At 39.0% G+C, this 23,320-nt stretch overlaps 1 protein-coding gene across 1 annotated transcript in view; it reads right to left on the bottom strand.

Moving 5' to 3' along the window:
- The window catches only part of LOC126237003 (regulating synaptic membrane exocytosis protein 2), a 1,236,422-nt gene that overhangs the window by 476,517 nt on the left and 736,585 nt on the right, over nt 1–23,320 (bottom strand). Inside the window, exon 18 of the mRNA XM_049946727.1 lies at nt 10,662–10,857. Within this exon, the coding sequence (XP_049802684.1) occupies nt 10,662–10,857 (196 nt within the window). The remainder of the gene's footprint in view (nt 1–10,661; nt 10,858–23,320) is intronic.

Genomic DNA, 23,320 nt, shown 5'->3' with positions numbered 1-23,320 from the left:
TTGTAAAGGCAAAACAGTATTATATAGTAAACAAGGGTTTATTGTTCAGAGGATAGACTCTGCATAAATGAAAGTGGAACTTGTATTTCCCTGAGCAACATCTGGATACACTGGTTCATTACCTACATGACAGCTGTGGTTATTATAGAGCTAGAACAACTGTGGCCAAAATTCAGCAAATTGTAATATTCAACAACTAACAGAGAAGTGTAAAGAAAAGATTGGGTATATGTAATTGATGGAAAAGTGTAAAGACCACAACAGTACCATCAAAAGGATTAATGAATTCAGTCTTTCCTAGTGCACCAAAATAATTAGTCACTATGAATTTGCTGGGACATTGTAAACATACTTTTGTAGTTCTGGATACTTTTTCAAAATGTATAAAACTGTACCCTATCAAGACGGCCAACACTAGAACTATTGCATAAAAACTAGAAACTGATTAATTTCACAATGTGGGCTTCCAAAGTCACTTTTGTCAAACAATGGGAATCAATTTATTTCTGAAAGAATTATGCAATGTATAGGGATATCAATGAACCATGGACCTTGCCATTAGTAGGGTGGCTTGCATGCCTCAGCAATACACAAGACCAACTGTAATTACAACCACAGTGGAGGGGTATCTGTTGAGAGGGCAGACAAAAATGTGAGGGCACAGCCTTTTCAGTAGGTTCAAGGGCAACCGTCTGCAGGACTGATCAATGTGACTTTGTAACATCAACCAAAATGGCTTTCTTGTGCTGGTACTGCAAATGGCTGAAAGTGAGGGAAAATTACAGCAGTAATTTTTCCTGAGGGCATACGGCTCTATTGTATGGTTAAATGATGATGGTGTCCTCTTGGGTACAATATTCCAAAGGTAAAGTTAGTAACCCATTCAGATCTCCAGGTGGGGACTATTCAGGAAGATGTCATCATCAGAAGAAACAAAACAGGCATTCTATGGATTGGAGCATGGAATGTTGGATACCTAAATTGGGCAGGTACTGAAATGGATAGCTTGAAGTTAGATATTGTGAAAATTAGTGAAGTTTGGTGGTAGGAGGAACTGGTCTCCTGTTCAGGTGGATACAGGGTTAAAAATACAAAGTGAGATATGGGCATTGCAAGAATATATTTAATAATTAATAAAAACCTAGGAATGATGGTAAGCTACTACAAACAGCACAGTGAATGAATTATTGTAGGCAATGTAGACATGAGGCCCATGCCTAACACACTAGTACAAGTTTATATGCCAACTAGCTCTGCAGATGATGAAGGGATTGAATAAATGTATGGTGAGGTAATAGAAATTGATCAGATGGTCACGGAAGATGAAAATTTAACTGTGATGAGGGACTGGAATTCAATACTAGGAAAAGAAATAGATGAAAAAATAATAGGTGAATATGGACTGGGAGAAAGGAATGAAAGAGGAAGCCACCTGGCAGAAATTTGCATAGAACATAATTTAATCATGGCTATCACTAGTTTTAAGAATCATAAAAGAAGGCTGTATATGTGGAAGAGGTCTGTAGACACTTTAAAGTTTCAGATTGATTATCTAACAGTATGGACGAGAATTAGGAGCCAGATTTTAAATTGTAAGACATTTTCAGGTGCAGATATGGACTTGAACCACAATTCATTGGTTATGAACTTTTAAACTGAAGAAATTGAAAAAGTCAGAAATTGCAGAGATGGTACCTGGATAAGTTGAAAGAATGAGAGGTTGTTGAGGGTTTCAGAGGAAGCAATAGGCAACACTTGACTAGAACAGGTGAAAGGTATACAGTAGAAGACAAATGGACAGGTTTACGAGATGAGAGAGTGAAGGTAGCAGAGGATCAAATAGATAAAAAGACAAGGCCTAGTAGAAATCATTGGATAACACAAGAGATATTCCACTTAACTTATGAAAGAAGAAAATTAAAAATTGCAGCAAATGAAGCAGGCCAAAGGGAATACAAATGTTTAAAAAATGAGATTAACAGGAAGTGCAAAATGGCTAAGCAGGAATGGCTTGAGGACAAATGTAAGGATTTAGAAGCATATTCCACTATGGAAAAGATAGAGACCACCTACAAGAACATTAAAGAAGCCTTTGGTGAAAAGAGAAGCAGCTGTATGAATATCAAGAGCTCAGGTTCTAAGCAAAGAAGGTAAAGCTGAAAGGTGAAAACAGTGTGAAGAGGGTCTATACAAGGGAGATGAACTTGAAGGTAATATTATAGAAAGGGAAGTGGATGTCAATGAACATGAGATGGGAGACATGATACTCCAAAGCATTTGACAGAGCTCTGAAAGATCTAGGTCAAAACAAGGCCCCAGTGTAGATGATATTCTGCCAGAACTGCTGATAGCCATGGGAGAGCCAGCCATGACAAAACTCTTTCATCTGGTGTGCAAGATGTATGAGACAGCTGAAATATCCTCAGACTTCAAAAAGAATGTAGTAATTCTAATGCCAAAGAAAGCAGTTGATGAAAGGTGTGAAAATAACCAAACCACGAGTTTAATAACTCATGGTTGCAAAATATTAACATGAATTCTTTACAGAAGAATGGAATAATCATAGAAGCCCACCCTGGGAAATCAGTTTGGATTCCAGAGAAATGTAGGAAAAAGTGAGGCAACGTTGACCCTATGAATTAGCTTAGAAGATAAGGAAACACAAACCTACATTTATAGCATATGCAGACTTGGAGACAGCTTTTGACCATGTTGATTGGAATACTCTCTTTGAAATTCTGAAGGTAGCAGGGGTAAAATATGGGGAGTTAAAGGCTATTTACAACATGAAACATAGATTATAAGCAATTAAGACAAAACGAGAATAAAAGCTGTTGAAATGTGGTGCTATAGAAGAATGTTGAAGATTAGATGGGTTGATCACATAACTAATGAGGAGATACCGAATAGAAATGGAGAGACAAAAAATCTGGTGATCCACTTAACCACAAGAAAGTATCAGTTGGGAGGACACATTCTGAGACATCAAGGGATCACTAATTTAGTACTTTAGGGAAGTGTGAGATTTAAAATCACAGAGGGAGATGAAGAGATGTATATAGTAAGCAGATCCAAGAGGATGTAGGTTGCAGCAGTTATTCAGATATGAAGAGCCTCATACAGGATAGAGCAGCATGGAGTGCTGCATCAAACCAGTCTTCAGACTGAAGACCACAACAGCAACATAGGTATGTAGAAAATTAATGTCATAAAAATTTACACATATTTTCCCCAAGAGAATATGAATCAAACAACCATGAAAGGCATCAATACATTATGCAGAACACATTACAATAAAACACACTGCTTGGGGCAGTCATATGTAAAATTTTGAAAATGTTATCAACAACCTGTGGAATGTGTTTACTAGATTTGCTACTTGTGAACTAAAGTCTGGGGAAGACCTACCAACACAACAAACTGAATTTCCCATCTTAAGTGAAATAGTTCAAGAAATGATGAAGAAACATGCTCTGGAAAGAAAAAACAGGCATGAAAAAATGTACAACCAACCAGTTTCAGCATAAGTGAGTCATTAAAAAAATGTTCACAGTAGGGTAAATGAAAAGATAATAAATGTGTGTACCATGACCCTTTAAAGGTAATCATAACTGCTCATACAATGTTTATGAACTATTTCATCCATGATCTAATGAAATATTTGGCTTAAAAAGAGGAATTAATTTTGGACCAATATATCATGTTTGTAAACATTTGAAATTTTACCCACCCCTTCCTGAAGTTTTTTTTTAATTTGGGAAACATTCACTTTGTTAATGAAACTGAAAACATTATGGAAAATGAATAAAGTGAATAGGTAGAGAGTTTGCTGCTCTTTGGTGAACACTATGTAGTAAGTAGTGCCTTCCCCATGGAGTGTTTCCATATTTTTCTTTCTGGTGCATTCCTTCACATATCGTTTCAGTAAAAGATTCTGTCCCTCAATCCAAGGTTCTGTTCTGGGTTTTATTCTATGTAGGGTTTTGTACCACTTTATGGTTAAAATCTGTTCTGAAATGTTACTTTGATGGGGGTCAGCAGACTTAAGAAGAGTAGCTCATAATGGAAATAAGTATTGAATAACTTAACCTGCTTCACACACCAATGTACAACATCAAAACTCACATAATCACCAAAAGCATCTTAGTCAACCTCTATAGCAAATTTTGAATTTTCTTAATGTTTCCATACTATACCTTCTGCAGCCAGTTGTCAGTGCTAAGGAGCAATGTTTCTACCATCCATACATGCTGCACCAAGTTGTCATGATTACTAGACCCAGTGAGGTAAATTCACATTGGAAGCATTGGAATTATGCTGCTGATAAATATATTACACTGGTCAATCTTTCATGACAGTGGAAGTCAATGAATTGAGGTTTAGGTCAGCTTGCAGAAGATTCTGATTTTTGTGTAGCATATTTTTGTGTGCAGGAAAAAACATGATCATATGATGAATGGTAGGAGAGAGAGTATGGAAGATTTTATTTTATTGTGTCATCTATGAGAAATAAGAAAACACAACCATTTCCTGCTATGTTAAATTTCAAATATATCTAAAATATTTATTTCAAAAATTATCATGTTGTGTATTGGCGAACATAAATGCCAGTAATTGAGATTTACTGTGTGCTAATAATTAGAATTTGGTTTACTGAGGCACACTGATAGAATATGTGAGTGTGGAGGCAGATGTCTAATGCTATTTCAGTAGAAATTTGATGAAAAATATTTAGTCTGTTTGAAATGAACAATAATGATATCTGTACAAATAACTACAGAATCTTTTTCAGCTTGATGACATCAAAAGTCAAAGAATGTACACTGAAGTGCCAAAGAAACTGGTATAGGCATGCATATTCAAATACAGACATACGTAAAAGGAGAATACAGTGCTGCAGTAGGCAACACCTATATAAGACAAAAAGTGCCTGGCACAATTCTTAGATCACCTACTGCTGCTACAATGGCATGTTGCGAAGATTTAAGTGAGTTTGAATGTGGTGTTACAATCAGCGCATGAGCAATAGGACACAGCATCTCTGAAGTAGCGATGCACTGGGGATTTTCCCATATGACCATTTCACGAGTGTACAATGAATATCAGAAATCTGGTAAAACATTGAATCTCCAACATTGCTGTGGTTGGAAAAAGATCCTGCAACAATGAAACCAATGATGACTGAAGAGAATCGTTCAACATGGTAGAAGTGCAACCCTTCAATGCTGGGACACGGACAAGTGTCAGTGTGCAAACCATTCAACAAAACCTCATCAATGTGGGCTTTCAGAGCTGAAGGTCCACTCATGTACCCCTGTTGACTGGAGGACACAAAGCTTTGCACCTCACCTGGGCCCATCAACACCAACATTGGACTGTTGATGACTGGAAACGTGTTGCCTGGTCGGACGATTCTCATTTCAAATTGTATTGAGTGGATGAACGTGTACGGGTATGGAGACAATCTCATGAATCTGTGGGCCCTGCATGTCAGCAGGGGACTGTTCAAGCTGGTGGAGGCTCTGTAATGGTGTGGAGCGTGTACAGTTGGGGTGATATGGAACCCCCAATGCATCTAGATACAACTCAGATAGGTTGTTGTTGTTGTTGTGGTCTTCAGTCCTGAGACTGGTTTGATGCAGCTCTCCATGCTACTCTATCCTGTGCAAGCTTCTTCATCTCCCAGTACCCACTGCAACCTACATCCTTCTGAATCTGCTTAGTGTATTCATCTCTTGGTCTCCCTCTACGATTTTTACCCTCCACGCTGCCCTCCAATGCTAAATTTGTGATCCCTTGATGCCTCAAAACATGTCCTACCAACCGATCCCTTCTTCTAGTCAAGTTGTGCCACAAACTTCTCTTCTCCCCAATCCTATTCAATACCTCCTCATTAGTTACGTGATCTACCCACCTTATCTTCAGCATTCTTCTGTAGCACCACATTTCGAAAGCTTCTATTCTCTTCTTGTCCAAACTGGTTATCGTCCATGTTTCACTTCCATACATGGCTACACTCCATACAAATACTTTCAGAAACGACTTCCTGACACTTAAATCTATACCCGATGTTAACAAATTTCTCTTCTTCAGAAACGATTTCCTTGCCATTGCCAGTCTACATTTTATATCCTCTCTACTTCAACCATCATCAGTTATTTTACTCCCTAAATACCAAAACACCTTTACTACTTTAAGTGTCTCATTTCCTAATCTAATCCCCTCAGCATCACCCAATTTAATTTGACTACATTCCATTATCCTCGTTTTGCTTTTGTTGATGTTCATCTTATATCCTCCTTTCAAGACACTGTCCATTCCGTTCAGCTGCTCTTCCAAGTCCTTTGCTGTCTCTGACAGAATTACAATGTCATCAGCAAACCTCAAAGTTTTTACTTCTTCTCCATGAATTTTAATACCTACTCCGAATTTTTCTTTTGTTTCCTTTACTGCTTGCTCAATATACAGATTGAATAACATCGGGGAGAGGCTAAAACCCTGTCTCACTCCTTTCCCAACCACTGCTTCCCTTTCATGCCCCTCGACTCTTATACCTGCCATCTGGTTTCTGTACAAATTGTAAATAGCCTTTCGCTCCTTGTATTTTACCCCTGCCACCTTCAGAATTTGAAAGAGAGTATTCCAGTTAACGTTGTCAAAAGCTTTCTCTAAGTCTACAAATGCTAGAAACGTAGGTTTGCCTTTTCTTAATCTTTCTTCTAAGATAAGTCGTAAGGTTAGTATTGCCTCACGTGTTCCAACATTTCTACGGAATCCAAACTGATCTTCCCCGAGGTCCGCTTCTACCAGTTTTTCCATTCATCTGTAAAGAATTCGCGTTAGTATTTTGCAGCTGTGACTTATTAAACTGATAGTTCGGTAATTTTCACATGTGTCAACACCTGCTTTCTTTGGGATTGGAATTATTATATTCTTCTTGAAGTCTGAGGGTATTTCGCCTGTCTCATACATCGTGCTCACCAGATGGTAGAGTTTTGTCATGACTGGCTCTCCCGAGGCCATCAGTAGTTCTAGTGGAATGTTGTCTACTCGCGGGGCCTTGTTTCGACTCAGGTCTTTCAGTGCTCTGTCAAACTCTTCACGCAGTATCTTATCTCCCATTTCATCTTCATCTACATCCTCTTCCATTTCCATAAAATTGTCCTCAAGTACATCGCCTTTGTATAAACCCTCTACATACTCCTTCCACCTTTCTGCCTTCCCTTCTTTGCTTAGAACTGGGTTGCCATCTGAGCTCTTGATATTCATACAAGTGGTTCTCTTCTCTCCAAAGGTCTCTTTAATTTTCCTGTAGGCAGTATCTATCTTACCTCTAGTGAGACAAGCCTCTACATCCTTACATTTGTCCCCTAGCCATCCCTGCTTAGCCATTTTGCACTTCCTGTCGATCTCATTTTTGAGATGTTTGTATTCCTTTTTGCCTGCTTCATTTACTGCATTTTTATATTTTCTCCTTTCATCAATTAAATTCAATATTTCTTCTGTTACCCAAGGATTTCTATTAGCCCTCATCTTTTTACCTACTGCCTTCACTACTTCATCCCTCAGAGCTACCCATTCTTCTTCTACTGTATTTCTTTCCCCCATTCCTGTCAATTGTTCCCTTATGCTCTCCCTGAAACTCTCTACAACCTCTGGTTCTTTCAGTTTATCTAGGTCCCATCTCTTTAAAGTCCCACCTTTTTGCAGTTTCTTCAGTTTCAATCTGCAGTTCATAACCAGTAGATTGTGGTCAGAATCCACATCTGCCCCTGGAAATGTCTTACAATTTAAAACCTGGTTCCTAAATCTCTGTCTTACCATTATATAATCTATCTGATACCTTTTAGTATCTCCAGGATTCTTCCAGGTATACAACCTTCTTTTATGATTCTTGAACCAAGTGTTAGCTATGATTAAGTTATGCTCTGTGCAAAATTCTACAAGGCGGCTTCCTCTTTCATTTCTTCCCCCCAATCCATATTCACCTACTATGTTTCCTTCTCTCCCTTTTCCTACTGACGAATTCCAGTCACCCATGACTATTAAATTTTCGTCTCCCTTCACTACCTGAATAATTTCTTTTATCTCGTCATACATTTCATCAATTTCTTCATCATCTGCAGAGCTAGTTGGCATATAAACTTGTACTACTGTAGTAGGCATGGGCTTTGTGTCTATCTTGGCCAAAATAATGCGTTCACTATACTGTTTGTAGTAGCTAACCTGCACTCCTATTTTTTTATTCATTATTAAGCCTACTCCTGCATTACCCCTATTTGATTTTGTATTTATAACCCTGTAATCACCTGACCAAAAGTCTTGTTCCTCCTGCCTCCGAACTTCACTAATTCCCACTATATCTAACTTTAACCTATCCATTTCCCTTTTTAAATTTTCTAACCTACCTGCCCAATTAAGGGATCTGACATTCCACGCTCCGATCCGTAGAATGCCAGTTTTCTTTCTCTTGATAATGACGTCCTCTTGAGTAGTCCCCGCCCGGAGATCCAAATGGGGGACTATTTTACCTCCGGAATATTTTACCCAAGAGGACGCCATCATCATTTAATCATACAGTAAAGCTGCATGTCCTCGGGAAAAATTACGGCTGTAGTTTCCCCTTGCTTTCAGCCGTTCGTAGTACCAGCACAGCAAGGCCGTTTTGGTTAATGTTACAAGGCCAGATCAGTCAATCATCCAGACTGTTGCCCCTGCAACTACTGAAAAGACTGTTGCCCCTCTTCAGGAACCACATGTTTGTCTGGCCTCTCAACAGATACCCCTCTGTTGTGGTTGCACCTACGGTACGGCCATCTGTATCGCTGAAGCACGGAAGCCTCCCCACCAACGGCAAGGTCTATAGTTCATGGGGGAAGCTCTGATAGGTAACACTTACATGAGCATCCTGTCTGATCACCTGCACCCATTCATGTACATTGTGCATTCCGATGGACTTGGGCAATCCCAGCAGGACAAAATGACACCCCACGTGTCCAGAATTGCTACAGAGTGGCTGCAGGAACACTTTTCTAAATTTAAACACTTCTGCTGGTCACCAAACTACCCAGACATGAACATTATTGAGCATATCTGTGATGCTTTGCAACGTGTTGTTCAGAAGGAATCTCCACCCCCTCATACTCTTACAGATTTATGGACAGGCCTGCAGGATTCATGGCATCAGTTACCTCCAGCACTACTTCAGACATTAGTCACACCCATGCCACATCATGTTGCAGCACTTCTGCATGCTCGTGGGAGTCCTACACGATATTAGGTAGGTGTACCAGTTTCTTTGGCTCTTCAGTGCATAAGCTAGTATCATAGTAACAGTTAAAATAATTTAAAGTTATTTGTTTGAACTGAAAGAAAATCAGAATCACTTTAGTATCATAAAGGGCCAGTTGTAGATATATGTGCCATGTTATAACCATAAAAGAAACTGAAGTAAAATCAGTGGCCTACATAAAAATAGAGATAAATGTTTGTTGTTGCTCAGCCATTCAGGCAAGAGTTGAGAACAAGTAAACCGTTTAACAATAGAATAAATGCTCATTTCGAACATAAAAGTGCTGGCACTGAATTACTATTATGTCTGTAATGTGGAAGAAAGATAAAGTTGTATGATTGTTTTTTGCTGCAGAGTGGCATGTAATGGTCATTGTTTTTTGCTGTAAAGTGGCATGTAATGCTCATTGTTAATTCCTTCCCAGCTCCCAGTCCAGCACTATACATCGTTCTAGTCCACCAACACACCCACATGTCTCTCTCTCTTTTTCCCCCTCCTCTGCTTCTCTCTTTCTTTCTCATTTGCTACTTCTCCCTTCCCCCTCCAATCTGACCTTACAACTGCACATAGCTGCTATAACCTGTTCCTCCATGGCCCTACATCATCCCATAAGCAGTACTTTTATTTTCTCCATCCTTACCTTGCTAACCCTCCTCCTCTCTGCCCCAGCCTCCTCCTTACACCCACCGTCCAGATTCCTTCTCCCATTATGTGCAGTTCTTTCCAGTCTGGCCTCAGTGGCCAGAGACAGTGGTCATGTGTGTGTCAGTTGTGCTTGCGTGAATGTGCATGCGTGTGTGTGTGTGTGTGTGTGTGTGTGTTGTTTACTTTAGAAGAAAGCCTTTTGTCTGAAAACTCATATGTTTAGAAGTCTTTTTCATGTGCCTGTCTGCAACTCAATATCTCCTCTATATGGTGGGTAGAAATTTATTTATTTATATAATTTTATAAACCATTTGTAGAAAGACTATGCACTTCACATGGGATACACACAGTTTCTGAGTGAATGGTCATTTGCTTGCAGCTGAAGCGATTTGCAGTGCACTGTCTATATTAAACAGGGATTACAGATTTTACCCTCCAATTTATAGGTTTCTCTAAAAAGTTGCAAGAAAAGCAGGACATTCCTATGCACACTCATCTTCATCATAAATAATTCCACCAAAGATTTCATTCCTCACACAAGTTACCAATTTTCTTGCCACTCCATCATGCTATAAGCCAATTGCAATACTTACTGTAACTAATGGCACTACATGGAAAACAAACATGATATGCCAAATGTGTAAGGACCGAGACTATAAATTATGGTATGATCACGATTACCATTTTAATAAAATAAAAAGTCCTGTTCATATCACATACATACCTGAGACCCCTGGAGCCACGCGGTCGCTCAGATTGGGTTGAGAAGGCACTGCTTGTCACACTCACAACACTCTCAATATCACTATCACCAAAGTCACCCATTATATCTTTGTCTGGTGACCGATGCATTCTGGATGGCGGCATTGTACTTCGTGGTAAATCACTGTCACTAAGTCCAGTGTAATGATGATCCCATCCTACAAAATTTAATGCATTTGTGACAAAAAAGGTAGTCAAGCAAAACTAAAAATACCTCTATTAATGAACCATTACAATAAAATGGGAAAACATGGAAGACAGATAGCTGCAATTCAAACTAGGAAACTCACTATCACCTACAAACCAATTATGATGCTTTATTCAAAAAATTTCATTTATTCATTTATTGAAATGAAATTATCATTTTAAAAATTATGTGAACTGAAATTGTCTGTTTGTCAACAAAATTACTAATTATTATTCATTCCATGAATATCTGCACATAGCTTCCCTGCAGTAGTGGGTACCAGATGTGATTGCCAACAAGTTATACCATTCTCACTGTCAACCAAATGTGTTCTAAAACATTTCAATAAAAAATAAGTAAATGATATGTCAAACATAAAATTAACTAGGTAATTAAAATCTATATCACCTCCAAAAGTGGAATTTGTTTTTCAATATTTTTTTGTATGTTAAGTCATATTATACTTGTAACCTGACAGTATCTCCCATGAGAAAGAAAACATTCTTGCTAACACATTTTAGAATCCTCAAACTGTTTCTAGAATGTAATGTTTGCTGTGGAATTTGTCTCCTGTAGTGATTTCGTGTTTATTTGTTCTATGTCAGCAAAACATCATTCTTTCATTATTATTTTCAGCTTCAGAAAAAGAAGTAATCATAGCATATCATGTCTAATAGAGAGTGTTGTTTTTGTTTGAAGATTCATGAAAAATTAGTAATTTGCGTTGCAACTGGGGCGAGTTGTTTCACCATCAATTTGAATATTTTATTGTATTGTTTGATGCAAATGACACAGAACACCCAAATAACAAATTTTATAAATTTTAAAATCTGGTGACAAGAACATCTGGTATACAGTACCATTTAAATCAAAGAGTGTAGTATGCACAAACTTCAAATTTCATTGAAATGTCAGTTTACTTTCAACATTGGCTCCTCAGGAAGCTTTGCTTTTGACAGCTTGTCTTCATCATACCCATACATCTGTGTTCCATCACCACCCATGGCCCATTAATACTTTTAATTCATCAGGTCATGAGCAATATTTATTCAGCACTGTTTTAGTTGAAACGTAAAAATTTCAGAACAAGTGTTGGTGACACATTTAATGTGCAAAACACTTAAAAAAATTTCTTTGCATGAAACAAATGATATGTTAACATCATCAACAACCTCCATGATACTGATATGATGACTGTGAATAATCATTTTCTTCACTTTTATGAAATAGTTATCAGAGTTTGACTTACTGGGACAGCAAAGCCACTCTTCATCTTCAGCAGTTCATGACCACCTTTGTAATGTTTAAGCCCCTTGTAACTACTTGCATCATTCACAGAACATACATCAAAAGCAACAGTCAGATTTTTAATGATGTGGTGAACTTTATTCCATTTGCAAACTCTAGTGCAATTTTTCTTTGTTTTACCACAAATTAAAACTCATTGAGGATATATCAGTACTTGGAATTTTTTTGAGAACATGTAGTCACCAGAGAGAGTGAGAGCGAGAGAAAGAGAGAAAGAGAGAGAGAGAGAGAGAGAGAGAGAGAGAGAGAGAGAGAGAGAGGTAGAGGGGGAGAGGCACATGGCAACAGCAACCATATTTACCTTTTGACATATTCTGACTAATCAAAATTACAAACTTTCTCGGCCTAAACAGTTAACATAAACCTATTCTACACTTGTGCCATTTATTGATTTCTACATTTTGACAGCTTCAGGGAGAGTATTAGGGAACGATTGACAAGAAAGGGGGAAAGAAATACATTTATTGATTTCTACATTTTGACAGCTTCAGGGAGAGTATTAGGAAACGATTGACAAGAATGGGGGAAAGAAATACAGTAGAAGAAGAATGGGTAGCTTTGAGAGACGAAATAGTGAAGGCAGTAGAGGATCAAGTAGGTAAAAAGACGAGAGCTAATAGAAATCCTTGGATAACAGAAGACATATTGAATTTAATTGATGAAAGGAGAAAATATAAAAAATGCAGTAAATGAAGCAGGTAAAAAGGAATACAAACGTCTCAAAAATGAGATTGAAAGGAAGTGCAAAATGGCTAAGCAGGGATGGCTAGAGGACAAATGTAAGGATGTAAAGGCTTATCTGACTAGGGCTAAGATAGATACTGCCAGCAGGAGAATTAAAGAGACCTTTGGAGAAAAGAGAACGACCTGTATGAATAGCAAGAGCTCAGATGGAAACCCAGTTCTAAGCAAAGAAGGGAAGCAAAAAGGTGGAAGGAGTATATAGAGGGTCTATGCAAGGGTGATGTTCTTGAGGACAATATTATAGAAATGGAAGAGAATGTAGATGAAGATGAAATGGGAGATACGATACTGTGTGAAGAGTTTGACAGCACTGAAAGACCTAAGTCGAAACAAGGCCCCAGGAGTAGACAACATTCCATTAGAACTACTGACAGCCTTGGGAGAGCCAGGCCTAACAAAACGCTACCATCTGATGAGCAAGATGTATGAGACCGGCGAAATGCCCTCAGACTTCAAGAAAAATGTAATAATTCCAATCCCAAAGAAAGCAGGTGTTGACAGATGTGAAAATTACCGAACTATCAGTTTAATAAGCCATGGCTGCAAAATACTAACACAAATTCTTTACATACGAATGGAAAAACTGGTAGAAGCCAACCTCGGGGATGATCAGATTGGATTCCATAGAAATGTTGGAACATGTGAGGCAATAATGACCCTACAACTTATCTTAGAAAATAGATTAAGGAAAGGCAAACCTACATTTCTAGCATTTGTAGACTTAGAGAAAGCTTTTGAGAATGTTAACTGGAATACTCTCTTTCAAATTCTGAAGGTGGCAGGGGTAAAATAGAGGGAGCAAAAGGCTATTTACAATTTGTACAGAAACCAGATGGCAGTTATAAGAGTCGAGGCGCACGAAAGGGAAGCATTGGTTGGGAAGGGAGTGAGACAGGGTTGTAGCCTATCCCCGATGTTATTCAATCTGTATATTGAGCAAGCAGTAAAAGAAACAAAAGAAAAATTTGGAGTTGGAATTAAAATCCATGGAGAAGAAATAAAATCTTTGAGGTTTGCCGATGACATTGTAATTCTGTCAGAGACAGAAAAGGACCTGCAAGAGCAGCTGAACGGAATGGACAGTGTCTTGAAAGGAGGATATAAGATGAACATCAACAAAGGCAAAACAAGAATAATGGACCGTAGTTGAATTAAATCGGGTGATGCTGCAGGTATTAGATTAGGAAATGAGATGCTTAAAGTAATAAATGAGTCTTGCTATTTGGGGAGCAAAATAACTGATGATGGTCGAAGTAGAGAGGATATAAAATGTAGACTGGCAATGGCAAGGGAAGCATTTCTGAGAATGAGAAATTTGTTAACATTGAGTACAGATTTAAGTGTCAGGAAGTCATTTCTGAAAGTATTTGTATGGAGTGTAGCCATGTATGGAAGTGAAACATGGACAATAAATAGTTTAGACAAGAAGAGAATAGAAGCTTTTGAAATGTGGTGCTACAGAAGAATGTTGAAGATTAGATTGGTAGATCACATAACTAATGAGGAGGTATTGAATAGAATTGGAGAGAAGGGAAATTTGTGGCACAACTTGACTAGAAGAAGGGATCAGTTGGTAGGGCATATTCTGAGGCACCAAGGGATCACCAATTTAGTAGTGGAGGGCAGCATGGAGGGTAAAGATCGTAGATGGAGACCAAGAGATGAATACACCAAACAGATTGAGATGGATGTAGGTTGCAGTAGGTGCTGGGAGATGAAGAACCTTGCACAGGTTAGAGAAGCATGGAGAGCTGCATCAAACCAGTCTCTGGACTGAAGACCAGAACAACGACAACAACAACAACAACAAGGAGAAATAAAATAAAAAAGGACAAACTCTTTACATTAATTTTTATTTTCACTGCCTCTTTTGCTAACTTAGACTGCCATCTGTTGTATCGCTACTTTTCAACATCATCGTCATCATCATCCTTGACAGGACAGCTATGAAATTTATAGCTTCATTGTTGCAAATATTTGGCTGTTTCTGCTGAATATGTTGTGATTTTTGAGGTTGTGGTTTTGCTGGGTCCTGAGAATACAGCTGTTCCTCCTCCTTTGAAAACAGTGAATATCAATGTCTCTCCTTCCAGACATATCTTCCGTCCACCATTGTATCATTGGCTGTGTAGAACCAGCAGCTGACCCTTCCTCCCTTCATTCAAAAGTGGATATTTTGTAATGGAAGCCACCTAATCTATATGCAGAACAGTGGAAATTAAAATGTCCTATGGTACCTCTCCTGCTCCCAGTTGGCCAGTTTGACATCCTAACCCCCTTAAAAATTAATATTGGGTGGGATTATCTGTGACCTTCTGAAAATATGCACTCTTTGTTGCCTATTACCTAATAATTTTCTCTTTTGTTTGACCTAAAATTAAATATAGGAAATATAAAACCAATAAAGACAAGAGACAAGCAAGACAGTATACATTTCTTCAATCCTTAGGTCCCAGCACTCTTTTCTCTCTAATCTTGCAACAGCTTTACATGACCTGCTTTTGTATTTATGAAAGAATTTATTACCTCATCAAGGTTTGTCAAATGTTTTGCTACATGAAAAAACAAAATGTTGTCTAACACTGAAAAAGCTGTTAACACAAATAGTACCCAAGACTGGTGTGGTTTCTTGATTGATTGCGTCTATTTTGTCACTGTCTGCTAGATACAATGAAACACGCCTTTCTAATATTGAAGCAATGGTAACATATGCCTAGTACGCAAGACTGCTTTGGTGCAAATGCTCATTTTTATGTACCTCATTTACATAAATAACACCACAAAACATAATTCACAAAGTACCAATATCAAATGCCTATTAAGCCTACTACAAGCAAAAAGTTTTATGTTAGGAAATAGTTTCACATTTCATACATACGATTCAATTTCTCGCGCATGAGATCAAAAATAGTAGTACAAAACTTTTATATAAATTTGGAATTGTCATATTCTTCGATATAATTTGTGTGATATCCCCAATTCTTCTCATTTCTCGTTCCAACAAACACCCTTGTCATCACTAATTTTGAACTATTCCTGCCATTGTCAAAACTTATTCTCCAGTTAACTTCATTAACCCTGCCAGAATCACAGGTACAATTATCCTGCATTTATTCTCCAGTTAGGTGTTATTACGTGTTCATACATCATGTTATCCATTCTATTCCAACAATAGAACTTAAAGTGGCTGCCAACTGGGCACTGTACAACTGGTGCCGAAGGGATCTGGCAAAAAATTTTCTTGGGTACACCGAGAATATAATTTGTAATCTATCTTACATGTTATTCATGTTAGTAATTAATTTCCCCTCTGTCATCTGAATATATGGATTTTGCTAATAATTATAACAACACTGATCATTTGTACATCCAATCAAACCACATACACAAACAGCTATTGGCGTTCATTCATTCAGGTTTATTCGGCTCAACTTCTAGAGCTCTGTCCCCTTTTGCCTGCAGGAAAGTTTTTTGTTTCTAGATGTGAAGGGTATTCCCCTGGCAGAACATCACGTACACTATGCACACATCGAAAAATCAATTTATTATTCATTCAGAAATCATCTTCGAATGTGTTAAAAAATGTTCAAAAATCAATTGGGATGTGTTTCAAAATTATATGAATAATTGATAGACCAACATGTGCTGGATGCTAGGTGCTTTGTGGAAAAAGATTTTTTTTTGAAGAATATAAATTTGGCACCCCATGAAATAACTGCCTGGGGCACATACACCTGCTTGCCCCCCCCCCCCCCCCCCCCCCCCCCGATCTGGGTTTGTTTTATGAGCTAGTATTCACTCAGATGCATGCCCATGAACCATAAACCTTGCTAAGGTGGTGATGATACTGATAGCTGTACCACAGGCGCAACAACAATGGAGGGATGTCTGTCGAGAGGCCAGACAAATATGTGGTTCCTGAAGAGCAGCACGGACGTTTTCAGAATTTGCAGGAGCAACAGTCTGGATGTTGACTGATCTGGCTTTGAAACATTAGCCAACATGGACTTGATATGTTGGTATTATGAAATGCTTGAAAGGAATGGGAAACTACAGCCATTATTTTTCCCAAGACATGCAGCTTTATTGTATGGCTTAATGGTGATGGTACCCTCTTGGGTAAAATATTCCAAAGGTAAAATAGCCCTCCATCTAGATTACTATGCAAGAGCTACTGAGGAGGATGCTGTTATCGGGAAAACTAAAACTGGAATTCTATGGGTCAGAGCATGGAATGTTAAATCCCTTAATTGGATAGGTATGTTAGAGAATTTAAAGAGGGAAGTGGATTGTTTGAAGTTAGATATAATGGCAATTAGTAAAGTCTGGCGGTAGGATAAACTGCACTTGTGTCCAGATGAGTACACCAATATAAATACAAAATAAAATATGGGTAATGCAAAAGTACATAGAATAATGAATAAGAAAACAGCAATAGGGGTAAACTACTACGAGCAGCATAGTGACACAATATCATAGCCAGCAGACAAGAAGCCAGCACCCACCATGGTAGCATAAATTCATATGCCTGTTAGATCCGTAGATATCAAATAGATTTAAAAAATCAACAATGAGTTAAAAATAAATTAGAAAAGAGAGAAAAAATTTTTACTGTGATATTGTGCTAGAATTTGATGATAGGAAAAGGAAGAGAATGAAAAATAATAGGAAAATATGGTCTGTGGGAGATGACCAAAAATTGGGAAACCACCTGGTAGAATTTTGCACTGAGACAATTTAATCATTGCAAACATTTGTTTTAAGAATCATGACAGAAGGTGTATACATGGACAAGAACTGGAGACACCAGGAGGTTTCAGATAACTTATATAATGGAATCACAGAAATTTCACAATCAGGTTTGGAACAGCAAAATGTTTCCAGGGGCAGATATGGACACTGACCATTATTTAGTGTAGACTAAAACTGTAGAAACTCCAGAAAGGTAGGACATTAATGAGATGTGGCTGGATAAATCGATAGAACCACTGGTTTTTGACACTTTCAAAGAGAGCATGAGGCAATGACTGCCTGAAACAGGGAACATAATAAAGGACGAATGGATAGCTTTCAAAAATAAAATAGTGAAGGCAGCAAAGGATCAAATAAGTAAAAAGACAAGACCTAGCAGAAATCCTTGGATAGACAAGAGATACTGAATTCAAATGATGAAAGGAGAATATATAAAAATTCAGCAAATGAAATGGGTGAAAAGGAATACAGATGTCTAAAAAAATGAGATTCACAGAAAAAAACAAAATGGCTAAGCAGGAATGGCTAGAGGAAAAATGCAAGGTGTAGAAACATATATAACTAGGGTGAAGATAAATGCTGCACATAGGAAAGTTGAACAGATCTTTGTAAAAAAGAGAAGCAGCTGAGCTGTATGAATATCAAGTGCTCAGACAGAAAGCCTTTACTAAGCAAAGAAGCGAAAGCTGAAATGTAGAAGAAATACACAAAGGGCTATACAAGGGAAGTGAACTCAAAGGCAATATTATAGAAAGGGAAGAGGAAGTAAATGAAGACAAGATGGAAGATATGATACTGTGAAAAGAATTTGACAGAATACTGAAATATCTAAGTCAAAATAAGGCCTCTGGAGTAGAAGCCATTTTCTCAGAATTACTGAGATCCTTAGGCAAACTAGCAGTGGCAAAACGTATCCACCTTCTGTACTACATATATGAGGAAGGCAAAATGTCTCACACTTAAAGAAGAATGAATTTCATGGAAAAGAAATAAAAGCTTTGAGGTTTGCTGATGTCATTGTAATTTTAGAGACAGAAAGGAACTTGGAAGAGTAGTTGAACAGACTGGATAATATCTTGAAAGAGGTTATAAGATGAACATCAGAAACAGTAAAACAAAGGTAATGTAATGTAGCCAAAGTTCAGCGAGAACAAATAAAAACTCTGAGATTTGTTGATGTCACTGCAATTCTAGAGATGTCAAGGGACTTGTAAGACCAGTGGAAAGGACTGAATAATGTCTTAGAAAGATGTTCTTAGATGAAAAATCAAAAAGAGTAAAACATGGGTAATACAATGTAGTGGAGTTAAATCAGGCAATACTGAACAGATTAAACTAGCAAATGACACACTAAGAGTTTTGCTGTTTGGGTGACAAAATAATTAATGATGGCCAAAGTAGAGATGATATAAAACATAAACAGGCAAAGCAACAAAAAGAGATATTTTGTTAGTATTGGATGTTTGGCAGCCTTTTCAGAAAGTCCTTGTCTGAAGTGTAGAGCAATGTGGAAGTTAATTCTGGAGGATAAACAGCTCAGACAAGAAGACAATAGAATCTTTCAAAATGTGGTGCTACAGAAGAATGTTGAAGATTAGGTGGGTAGATTGGGTAATCAGTTAAGAGGAATAGAATGACATTGGAGGAAAAATAAATTTATTGCACATTAGTTGATAGCACACATCCCAGGTATCAAGGAAATGACAGTTTAGTAATAGAGAGAACTGTGGGTGGTAAAAGTCATAGAGAGAGACCAAGAGATGAATGCAGTAAGTTCAAATGGATACGGGTTGCAGCAGTTATTCAGAGATGAAGAGGCTTGCACAGGATAGAGCAGTAATGGAGAGCTGCATCGAACCAGTCTTCACACTGAAGATCACAACAACAGTTATTCGAACTTCTCATGACATACTATAAATGTCAACTGTTGCATTAATGCATATGAAATCATCACTTTAGTCCAAGAACAGTCACAATCTTTAGAATACATAATTTAAATTTCTCAAATAGCTTTTGTACCAAAAAACATATTCCAGCAAGTTTTCTGATTCATAAAGACAGAAGTGATTAATGTACAATTCATATCCTATGAATATATAATCACTGAATAAAACTGTCACAGTTAATTAATTTCCTTACAGTTTATGGGTTTAGACCTCATCAAAACTGACAAAGCACAGTTCTAAATTAGAGTGAAGAGGATAAAACTCAGATGGGAAGAACATGACAGTTATAAGGAATGGCAGCATCATTTCTGAATGATGCAATACTTTTTTATTATATTGAGAACATTATAAACAGCATCCATGAACACAAAGCAGCATACACAGAGCAAAAAAACAATGATGGAAGAGTAGCAAGTTTGACAGGAAGGGATAAATATATTACAGAATGTTGTGATAGAAAGTAAAATATTTTGGAAGTAAAAGTAACAACTGATTGAATAATAGAGGCAACGAGTTGTGATAAATCCTTTTGCGAACTAGAGTACACACACACATACATGCATGCCTGCATGCAGGCACACACACAAACACACACACACACACACACACACACACACACACACACACACGCACACACACACATAGCAAAATTGTGTCAGTTGAATGAAATCTTCTGACACTGCAACATGATTGAGGTGAGAAATGGTGTCAGGGTCAAATGGGTGAGGGAAGAAACATAGTGGGAAGTGGGATAAGAGTTTTAGAGAGAGGGAGGGAGCCAGCGTATAGGACAGGAATACAACACAGCACAGGCATCAGTGAAATTCGTGCAGGATATGACGACATAAATTGTCGGTTGGGGGGAGGGGGGTTTACAGGATGTAGGGAAGGAAGAGAGTATGGGTGCATGATGAATGAAGTTGAGTTCCTGGATCAGGTTGGACATGGGGGGCAGGGGGGGGGGGGCAGATGACATGTAGAGATTGAGGCTATGAGGCTTAAGGAAATATAGGACATACTGCAAGTACAAGCCTCATTCCTTTCCTCCTCCTTAGTGACACCCCATCCCATATGTACCCCAGCTCCAGCTATTTGTTTCAGTTCAAATACCTGATTCTATCACTAGCTAAAAACCAGTCCTACACACTGTTCTGCATACGCAACCCACTGCCCTCTCTGGATGCCAGCCTCCTTTCACAATAGCCTCAAAATTTTCTCATTCCACCGACCCCTGTCCCTCACAAAGCACAGTTCTATCTGGCACAGACATCCTCCATCAACTACCTACACCATAGCTCCCAAATTGCTCTATTGCAACTGAGGAAGACATACAAACAAATCTATGATATGGGCATGGACACCTGCATAGCATCCTCCTATGCCAACTTATTTACGGGCCATCTACAGGTAACCCTCCTAGCTCTCCAATACCCAAACAATAAGTCTAATTGAAACTTCCTGGCAGATTAAAACTGTGTGCCCGACCGAGACTCGAACTCGGGACCTTTGCCTTTCGCGGGCAAGTGCTCTACCAACTGAGCTACCGAAGCATGACTCACGCCAGGTACTCACAGCTTTACTTCTGCCAGTATCTCGTCTCCTACCTTCCAAACTTTACAGAAGCTCTCCTGTGAACCTTGCAGAACTAGCACTCCTGAAAGAAAGGATATAGCGGAGACATGGCTTAGCCACAGCCTGGGGGATGTTTCCAGAATGAGATTTTCACTCTGCAGCAGAGTGTGCGCTGATATGAAACTTCCTGGCAGATTAAAACTGTGTGCCCAACCGAGACTCGAACTCGGGACCTTTGCCTTTCGCGGGCAAGTGCTCTACCAACTGAGCTACCGAAGCACGACTCACGCCTGGTACTCACAGCTTTACTTCTGCCAGTATCTCGTCTCCTACCTTCCAAACTTTACAGAAGCTCTCCTGCGAACCTTGCAGAATGAGCACTCCTGAAAGAAAGGATATAGCGGAGACATGGCTTAGCCACAGCCTGGGGGATGTTTCCAGAATGAGATTTTCACTCTGCAGCGGAGTGTGCGCTGATATGAAACTTCCTGGCAGATTAAAACTGTGTGCCCGACCGAGACTCGAACTCGGGACCTTTGCCTTTCGCGGGCAAGTGCTCTACCAACTGAGCTACCGAAGCACGACTCACGCCTGGTACTCACAGCTTTACTTCTGCCAGTATCTCGTCTCCTACCTACCCCCAGGCTGTGGCTAAGCCATGTCTCGGCTATATCCTTTCTTTCAGGAGTGCTAGTTCTGCAAGGTTTGCAGGAGAGCTTCTGTAAAGTTTGGAAGGTAGGAGACGAGATACTGGCAGAAGTGAAGCTGTGAGTACCGGGCGTGAGTCGTGCTTCGGTAGCTCAGTTGGTAGAGCACTTGCCCGCGAAAGGCAAAGGTCCCGAGTTCGAGTTTCGGTCGGGCACACAGTTTTAATCTGCCAGGAAGTTTCATATCAGCGCACACTCCGCTGCAGAGTGAAAATCTCATTCTGGAATAAGTCTAATTCATGTTCACTGATGAAATTTTCATGATATGAACCTGGGACCAAGACACCCTATACTCTTACCTCCAGAGTCTCATTGCTTTCTCTCCCAACATTTTGCTTTCTTTCCACCTTTCTGGATGTTGACCTAAATCTCTCTGAATGCCTCATCCCTACTTCTGCCCATATCAAATGCAGTAACAATCAACAGCACCTGCATTTTGACAGCTATCATTCCTTCTACACGGAAAAATCACTCCCATATAGTCTGGTCATCAATGGATGACACATCTGCAGCCCAATAATTCCCTTGACCCATATGCTGAAGGTGTCACTAGAGCTGTCACTGACAGACACTACCCCCAAACTTAGCCCATGGGCAGATTACTGTGCCACATCCTCATGCTCCTGCCACTGCTCTCTGTACACCATTATCCTGCCCAATGATCACAGCTTCACTAAATCCGCACCCATCCCCCTCATTTCTCATCTTCCTCACTTCCCATCTTCCTCACTTCCCACTGGCAAGTCACTCCTCCATGTCATCGTCATTGTGCACGTCACAAACACCCCGGTCCCAGTGTTCATTTTTCACTCCTATCCCATACAACTACTGCCTCTCCTACCCACATTCCTATGCTGTGCATCTGTTGCCTCCCTCACAGCCATCAGAGTCATCAGCCATCCTTAACTAAACGTCCATCTCACTCCCGTACTCTGTTTGTACTCTCCCATCACCCACTCCATCCTACACAGCTCTTCACCTCAGTCAAGCTGGACAGGAGCAGTCCTGGCACAGTGTGTTCAGCCCAACAGCATAACCATACAGATGTGTGTGTGCATGCAGCAATGTGTGCTGTAGCTCAAAAAAGGATTTAGCCATAAGCTAGCTAATCTTTCAATTTTGTTTACATGCCTGTCAGTGACTCAATGCCTCTACTATTCAGTGAGCTGTTACTTTTACACCTAAATTATTTACATTCTATCAGAACAATCCATGACATACAAGGTGCATTCCATAAGTAATGCGACCAAATTCATAAAAAATCATTTATTGAATATATTCATACAAATAATAAAATATTTTCAAAATAGCACCCCCTTGCATTGATACACTTCTGGAGGCAATGTTTCCATGCCTGGAAGGCACACTGGAATGCCTTTTCCAGAATGTCCTTTAGAGCTGATGT

This window comes from Schistocerca nitens, chromosome 2 (assembly GCF_023898315.1).
Source record: "Schistocerca nitens isolate TAMUIC-IGC-003100 chromosome 2, iqSchNite1.1, whole genome shotgun sequence".
Lineage (NCBI taxonomy): Eukaryota > Metazoa > Arthropoda > Insecta > Orthoptera > Acrididae > Schistocerca > Schistocerca nitens.
The sequence above is the reverse complement of the archived record's forward strand: the minus strand, read 5'-3'. Positions and strand labels throughout refer to the sequence as shown.